Raw genomic sequence first — 8,980 nt, forward strand, 5'->3', positions numbered from 1 at the left:
GGAAAGGGAACTTTCTACTGCTGAACGTAGAGTGCATGTCATTAGGGAGGCGTTTTCAAGGTCCGCATTCAGCAGTGATGTAAAAGCTGTCCTTGAAACCAAAAACCTTGAGAATCCTTTTTTCATGCGCCAAATAGAAATGAATGAACCCCCATTTCAATGGTTAGTTAGCAATGATACCTTTATCGCTGTTCCATCAGATAATGTTTTGTCTTCTGAATTCCAAAAGCTGCATCTTGTTAAATATATGCCTTACTGACTTAAATCTGGCCTGTTGTAAAATTGAGAATTTGTGAGACCAGTACCGCTGAATATTTTCCTATTAAGTGGACACTGACTGCACGTATTTAATATCTGTGGCGCTTATAAAAGGCTGAGGCTGCCCATGTCGTTTACAGAAATTGCTTCCCGCACTTCACCGCCAGCAAAATCTACGTGCCAATATAATATTTTTCCCTCCTTCTACGTTCTGAGAAAAGTCTTCAAACATCTGGCAGACAAAAATGGAAATGGTAGAAACAAAGCTCAGCCTTGGTGCAGACAGCTACATACAACAGAATATGAAACTCAAGAATTGAAGCTCTAAAATGTGACCGCATGAGTGACTAGGTAAGATTACAGGGACACCACCACATCACTCAGGTACACCACCATACAGCTCCACCGATGCACCCACCACACAGCTCCACCGATGCACCCACCACACAGCTCCACCGAGGCACCCACCATACAGCTCCACCGATGCACCCACCACACAGCTCCACCGATGCACCCACCACACAGCTCCACCGAGGCACCCACCACACAGCTCCACAGATGCACCCACCACGCAGCTCAACAGATGCACCCACCACACAGCTCCACCTACACAGCTCCACCGATGCACCCACCACACAGCTCCACCGATGCACCCACCACCCAGCTCCACCGATGCACCCAGCACACAGCTCCAACAACACAGCTCCACCGATGCACCCACCACACAGTTCCACTGATGCACCCACCACACAGCTCCACCGATGCACCCACCACACAGCACCACCGATGCTCCAACTAAGCTCCACCAATGCACCCACCACACAGCTCCACCAATGCACCCACTAAGCTCCACCGATGCACCCACCACACAGCTTCACCGATGCACCCATCACAGAGCTCCACCGAGGCACCGACCACACAGCTCCACCGATGCACCCGCCACACAGCTCCACCAATGCACCCACCACACAGCTCCACCGATGCACCCACAACACAGCTCCACCTACACAGCTCCACCGATGCACCCACCACACAGCTCCACCGATGCACCCACCACACAGCTCCACCGAGGCACCCACCACACAGCTCCACCGAACGACCCCCCACACAGCTCCACCGATGCAGCCACCACACAGCTCCACCAACACAGCTCCACCGATGCACCCACCACCCAGCTCCACCGATGCACCCATCACCCACCTCCACCGACACAGCTCCACCGATGCACCCACCACACAGCTCCACCGATGCACCCATCACCCACCTCCACCGACACAGCTCCACCGAGGCACCCACCACACAGCTCCACCGAACGACCCCCACACAGCTCCACCGATGCAGCCACCACACAGCTCCACCGACACAGCTCCACCGATGCACCCACCACCCAGCTCCACCGATGCACCCACCACACAGCTCCACCGAGGCACCCACCACCCAGCTCCACCGATGCACCCACCACACAGCTCCACCGAGGCACCCACCATACAGCTCCACCAAGGCACCCACCACCCAGCTCCACCGATGCACCCACCACACAGCTCCACCGAGGCACCCACCATGCAGCTCCACCAAGGCACCCACCATGCAGCTCCACCAAGGCACCCACCACACAGCTCCACCGAGGCACCCACCACACAGCTCCACCGATTCACCCACCACACAGCTCCACAGATGCACCCACCACACAGCTCCACCGAAGCACCCACCACACAGCTCCACCGATGCACCCACCACACAGCTCCACAGATGCACCCACCACCCAGCTCCGCCGAGGCACCCACCACACAGCTCCATCGATGCACCCACCACCCAGCTCCACCGACACAGCTCCACCGATGCACCCATCACACAGCTCCACCGATGCACCCACCACACAGCCCCACCAAGGCACCCACCATACAGCTCCACCAAGGCACCCACCAGACAGCTCCACCGATGCACCCACCACACAACTCCACCGAGGCACCCACCACACAGCTCCACAGATGCACCCACCACACAGCTCCACCGAACGACCCACCACACAGCTCCACCGATGCAGCCACCACACAGCTCCACCGACACAGCTCCACCGATGCACCCACCACCCAGCTCCACCGATGCACCCACCACCCACCTCCACCGACACAGCTCCACCGATGCACCCACCACACAGCTCCACTGATGCACCCACCACACAGCTCCAATGAGGCACCCACCATACAGCTCCACCAAGGCACCCACCACCCAGCTCCACCGATGCACCCACCACACAGCTCCACCGAGGCACCCACCATACAGCTCCACCAAGGCACCCACCACACAGCTACAACGATGCACCCACCACACAGCTCCACCGAGGCACCCACCACACAGCTCCACCGATGCACCCACCACACAGCTCCACAGATGCACCCACCACACAGCTCCACCGAAGCACCCACCACACAGCTCCACCGATGCACCCACCACACAGCTCCACAGATGCACCCACCACCCAGCTCCGCCGAGGCACCCACCACACTGCTCCACCGATGCACCCACCACCCAGCTCCACCGACACAGCTCCACCGATGCACCCATCACACAGCTCCACCGATGCACCCACCACACAGCTCCACCAAGGCACCCACCATACAGCTCCACCAAGGCACCCACCAGACAGCTCCACTGATGCACCCACCACACAGCTCCACCGAGGCACCCACCACCCAGCTCCACCGATGCACCCACCACCCAGCTCCACCGACACAGCTCCACCGATGCACCCACCACACAGCTCCACCGATGCACCCACCACACAGCTCCACCGAGGCACCCACCATGCAGCTCCACCAAGGCACCCACCACACAGCTCCACCGATGCACCCACCACACAGCTCCACCGAGGCACCCACCACACAGCTCCACAGATGCACCCACCACACAGCTCCACAGATGCACCCACCACACAGCTCCACCGAAGCACCCACCACACAGCTCCACCGATGCACCCACCACACAGCTCCACAGAGGCACCCACCACCCAGCTCCACCGAGGCACCCACCACACAGCTCCGCCGAGGCACCCACCACACAGCTCCACCGATGCACCCACCACACAGCTCCACCGATGCACCCACCACACAGCTCCACCAATGCACCCACTAAGCTCCACCGATGCACACACCACTCAGCGCAACCACAGCATCACTCAGCGCAACCACAGCATCACTCAGCACCACCACAGCATCACTCAGCGCAACAACAGCATCACTCAGCGCAACCACAGCATCACTCAGCGCAACCACAGCATCACTGGTTCAAATATGTTCTTTCAATGTTTCAAGCTGTTTTCACGCTTTCTTGCTTTATTACAAATCACAAAAAGATGTTAATATTTCACTTCTGTTTTTGGATTTTCGTCACAATAAAAAACACTGAACATAATATTCACAAAAGTTATTTACAAAAGTTTAAGCTATTGCCATTACAAATTAAATAAATTATTTAAGTATTAAATATTTAAAATAATTAAAAGCCATTGTTATTTGTAATATCAATACATCTAAGTCACGTAAATACAAAACATGTTGCATTACAAATGCTACAGGTGTTTGCGAAAGTTATAACTATTGGCATTGTAAATGACAAAGCTATTAATTTAGCTATTTTAAAAAATAACACATAAATAAAAAAATGTCATTTATAAGACCAATAGCTCAAACTTTCCTAATGCGAGCCCTATTGCATTTCCAATGCTTGTTTAAACACACTGCCATACATGCAAGCAGACCCAATTCGGCCAGGAGACTCCTGATCTTTAATCCAAAAATGGCTCTATTTTATGTCTCTCGCCTAAAATTTAAATTTTGTTCAATAGGGAGTATAAATATACATGCCACCAGACCTAATTCAGTTGGGAGACTCCCGATTTTATAATCCAAAAATTGATTATTTCAGTTGTCTACTGCCTGAAATTGCCTGTGCTTAAACATAAGTTTATGGGTAAACTACAGACCCCATTTTCTTTTTCAAACTCTCCTGTTTTCCAGTATCAGAATGTTGGCATTTATGCATATAATATCCCGATTTTTTCACTATCTCCCTCTTTCCTGTTTCGAAATGTTGGTTGGCATGTATGCACTGCGTCATTCTGTTTTTATGCAGAGGTCGTCTTAATATTAAAGTTAACATGAAACAAGCTCCCTGGGAGACAATAAGTGTACTCTTTTCGGTAGGAGTGCACAATTAGTGCCCAGGCCAAGCCTCTAAATATGTAATATATATTTATCCAACTATGATCCCTTCAACTTTTTTAAAAACTAAATCTTGAGTGAATTTGCATTTTGTATACATGTCACTCTAACCACTAGTATCTGTAGTAAGCATATGTACTTATTACCATTATTATGTGAGTTTTTTTCTGTTTGTATCTTTTATTGAATTCATGTACTCTGAAGTCCTTATGTAATGTAACTGGTTCTTTTGTAAAGCGCTCTGACACCTTTGGTTAAATTATGCGCTATATAGAAATAAATAAATAAATAAAATACTCAAAAGCAACATGAGGGGGGAACCGCTGCCCTTCTTCTGTACTGTGTCTTAAACATATTTTTCTGTCAGCCACATAAGGTAAGGGACAGGTAAGCTGTCAACCTCCTAACGGCCAGAGCTGCTGACTTTGGAGCTGGGGAGCCAGATTCCAGGAGTGTAGGAAGGGGGGGGCGGTGGGTGCGGGCCGCCCCTGGTGTCATCATTGAGGGGGGTGACAAAATGGCAAAATTATGTGTTTTAAATACATATTTTTGCCATTTTGTCAAGCCGGGACTGACAAGAAATTTTCCGCACTAGGTACCACCTGCCCTTGCTACGCCACTGCCAGGTTCGACCCTCAGCGTCTGCTCAGCATCCTGTGCTACTAGGCAAATCACTTAATCTCCCTGCATCTACCAAATAATGAATGTGTCCTTGTGTAACATAACTGGTGTTCATGTAAAGCGCTCCAATACCTTCTGTTCGACTTTACGCAATATATTTCCACAAAAAAACAGACCTCGTCAACTGGAACAACCTGAATTGCTGTGGTCTTTCTTTTATGTCTTTTGCTAAATCGTTCTTATTTCATTGTCCTTCTTCTGTGTTTTTTTTAAATCTCGTAGTCCCTTGTCTTTATCTATGACTGCTGTGTTTCCTTCAGTTTTTGAAAGCTGCGCCATTGTACCGGAAAGCCCGCCACCAGTTACGTGCAGGCTCTGAAATATTTGCGCTTTAGAAGTGACCATTGGCATGTTGAGCCAGTACGAGGATGAAATACGGTCCTTGGAGGATGAAATCCATCTGCTAACAGATAAGTCCCGCAGCCAACGGAAAGTCACGCATCACAAGGACGAACGCCTTCCGGTGACTTCGCTTAAAACGCCTCAAAATGCCACGGATCTGGCGGGAGAGCTGGAACTGCTGGAGATGGAGCTCGCGTATCTCAAAGAGCTCACGGGCACTGAATTCACAGAGTACTCGAGGAAATCGGCGGAAAGAAACGACAGCCAAACCTTGTTCAAGTACAAGCTAGCAGGAAATTGCAGCTGCCGGTCTTTTACCCTCGAGTTTGAGCTCCTTCGCAGTCTGCAAAATGACAATGCTTCCGCTGTCGTTACAGACATGAACATCGTCATTGAATCGGAGGCCGATTCCGAGCTAAGGACATTTGTATCCAGAATAGAAGGGAAGAAAAACCTATTACTTTTCTTTCGTGCTTTCTCTGCATTCTCGGAATGCTGTGTGCATCGTAAAAACACTTTTCGTCGTTTCAAGGAACGGTACCCCGTTCTTATCAGGCTACCAGAAGGATCTTCAGCGGATTACATGGTTGTAACCAACCCACAGTTACCCGGAAGTGAATTAATAATTGTCTGGCAAGTCCTTGTCAGCGAAGAGGGGGCAGTGATTCCAGCATTGCACCTTTTGACTAAACTACCCGAGCAAGCTCATGCTCTTGATACGAAGGAAGTTGTAGAACGCGCCCCTGCAGCTTTCAGAACGTTGTTGAAAGTTTACGGGATTTACACAGCCATTGAAAAGCTCATACAAGCATTTGCTATATTGGAATAAACCTTTCGGAATCTTCCTTCTCAAATATTTACACCCCCCCCCCTAATAGTTTATATCTACAACAGTGACGCCACCTACTAGCCTCGCATATAAAAAACATTTTTTATGGCAAAACCAATAAATGCAGTTATTAATGTAAGATTATAAATGGAGTTTTAAAACCGCCAGCAGATTTTCAATATCTTGTGATTTTGCTAAAATAACACATGAATTCTGTTTGAATGTTTTACTGTGATACGACCATCGGTGTAGTACGTTTTTACTTTCTAGGTCGCCTCAAAGCTCTTTAGTCATCGAGACGCTCATTAATTGCTTGGAGTCTACTATTAACCAGTGACTGGGTGGATTGAGAACATTGTGCTTTGTGGTTCAGATCAGATAGTGGTTGCTGAGACCCAGGGGCGCAACTAAACCCAAACTTTGGAGGGGGAGGGGCTAAGACTCCCAGCCAGGGCTGGCCTTAGCACTTGTTGTGCGCGGTGCAACAGTCTATTTTGGCGCAGCTCCCCCATTTCCTTCTCCATGAATTCCGTTGCTTCCATTCGCCAACAATGCACCTCATCTCTCTATAGCCCCTTTCTGACAAACGTTGAATTTTTTTATAGGGCTACTTATAGTTTACTCCCACTAAGTTCTTTGATCTGCATAGTACACATTCTTTGTAGCAGGCACAATAATCCTTTGTGCTGTATCGGTAACAGCAGTGCCCATGTGAGTGCACGGTGAGCGATGCAATAGTGTGAGAGTAGGTCAGAGGAGTGACAGCAGGGTGAGTGAGGTGACCATATGAATTTGGGTGTGGATGTAAGTGCAGAGTGGTACGAATGAATGTATGGTTAGTGATGGGCTTGTTTGAGTGAGATTGCAGAGTGAGCAGTGAGGGGGGCAGGTGAGTGAAGTGTCACATGAGTGTAGGGTGAGTAGTGTGCTTGTGCGACTGCAGGGTGAGGTACAAGGTGAACAGCGCAATCGCATTATGAGTGCACAGTGATCACTGAGTGCAGAATGAGCGGTGTGCTCATGTGACATCTGGGTAAGTGGAGGGAGAACGATGTGAGTTCATGGTGAGTGGCATAAGTGCAGTGTGGTCACTTAGTGCAGGGTGAATGGTGCGAGTGCATGGTGATCAGTGTGAGTGCATTGTGATCGCTGTGAGTGCATGATGAGTGTAAAAGTGAAGGGTGAGAATGAGGAGTGAGTTGTCTGAATGCAGAGTGCATTCCCAGGCAGAGAAGCAGCTAAGCATGTTATTGAGGGCTGGCGTAGTGTTTATGATATAAGTTAAACTATTGCTATTATGGCATTATTCAGGGCCGGACTGGCCATAGCGGCCACCAGGTGTTTTCTCGGTGGACCGAAAGGGTACGGGGTCTTTTATGATACAGGGGGCTTTGTTTTGCATCAGTGTTACAATATCAGCCCCCTATACCGAAGCTGCTGCACTGGTTTCTACGCACCCACCATGTTATGTTCCATATAGGTACCCTTATATAGGCCCGGCTAATATCATACCCCTTCACCTACATTACCTCCCCTAAACTACACTGTAACGAGCCTTTGAGGATTGAACCTTTACCTAGTTCTAGTACTGGGCGCAGAAGGAGGGTTTTCCCTGAACAATTGCTTTCTATGACTACATCATTAGACTGACACAGTATGAATGAATATTCATAAGGGTTCCTGGAAACCAGACCGGGGCTACATCCTCCTGCATAAAATATCTACGTACAAGGTTGATCCCATACGTCATCCTCAAACCCAACAATGGCTAATACAAGGGACAAAGGAACTCTAGATACTTTTCTGTATAAATGCAGCACTTCTTGCTAGTGTTAATCAGAGGGAACCGAGACTTCCAGGTAGACACACTGACCAGAGACGCTGAGGCTGCTGCATGCAGACGCTCCAACTGACAGTGGTCTGACACATCCCTTGCGGGGGGCCACCTCGAGACCAGGATGGGGTCCCACACTCTCTTGCTTCAGGTAATGGGGTTAGACTAAACCTAGAGGGATTCTTGGCTGCAAACCTACTCACCAGCTAGGTGCACTTAGGTACATCTATATAGGCATCGTAGGAGTACGCTCTTTTATCATGCATTTTATATTCATGTATGTATTCATGACTATTGCAAAATGGTAGAACTGTACTATCTTTTATATTCCCTGCACTGCTAATTATATATCTCTGCTGCTGTCTAATGGTTGTTGCAGCACATCTATTTTACACTAGAAGAACAACTGTGCAATAAATCCTTATTTTAACGCGCCCAACTGTTTCTTCCGTGTAACTCTGAGACCGAATAAGTGAGCATGAGTGATTGAGCGAAAAGTTGTACATTGTTTCCACGATTCTGAGGGATCAGGGTTGCCATGTTCTAAGGTTGCCAGAAACTATTCTCTCCCAGATAAGAGGAGATTTTAGTGGCACTGAGCTAACTAATGCAAATAGGCTAACATTCACGATGGGGGTGCTCCAACCAGTCTGCCACCAAACCCACAGTTTGTTATCCGAACATGCAGATTCTGTATAGGAATATATAGGAACTACACAACACCCTCTCTGCCCACCGGGCCACTCCGACTCAGTTGCCAGGGCCGGTTTGCGTTCCGTCTCCAGTCCGGGCCTGTTCAGGGATCAAGGGAAGAGG

At 49.3% G+C, this 8,980-nt stretch overlaps 1 protein-coding gene across 1 annotated transcript; it reads left to right on the forward strand.

The window, feature by feature from the left end:
- The first annotated feature begins 5,148 nt into the window (after positions 1 to 5,148).
- On the forward strand, positions 5,149 to 8,599 carry LOC144818727 (centromere protein P-like). Its single transcript, XM_078676407.1, has one exon. The coding sequence runs from the start codon at positions 5,509 to 5,511 to the stop codon at positions 6,328 to 6,330; it is 822 nt and encodes a 273-aa protein (XP_078532533.1). The 5' UTR covers positions 5,149 to 5,508; the 3' UTR covers positions 6,331 to 8,599.
- Positions 8,600 to 8,980: the final 381 nt, after the last annotated feature.

This window comes from Lissotriton helveticus, chromosome 2_1, assembly GCF_964261635.1.
Source record: "Lissotriton helveticus chromosome 2_1, aLisHel1.1, whole genome shotgun sequence".
Taxonomy (NCBI): domain Eukaryota; kingdom Metazoa; phylum Chordata; class Amphibia; order Caudata; family Salamandridae; genus Lissotriton; species Lissotriton helveticus.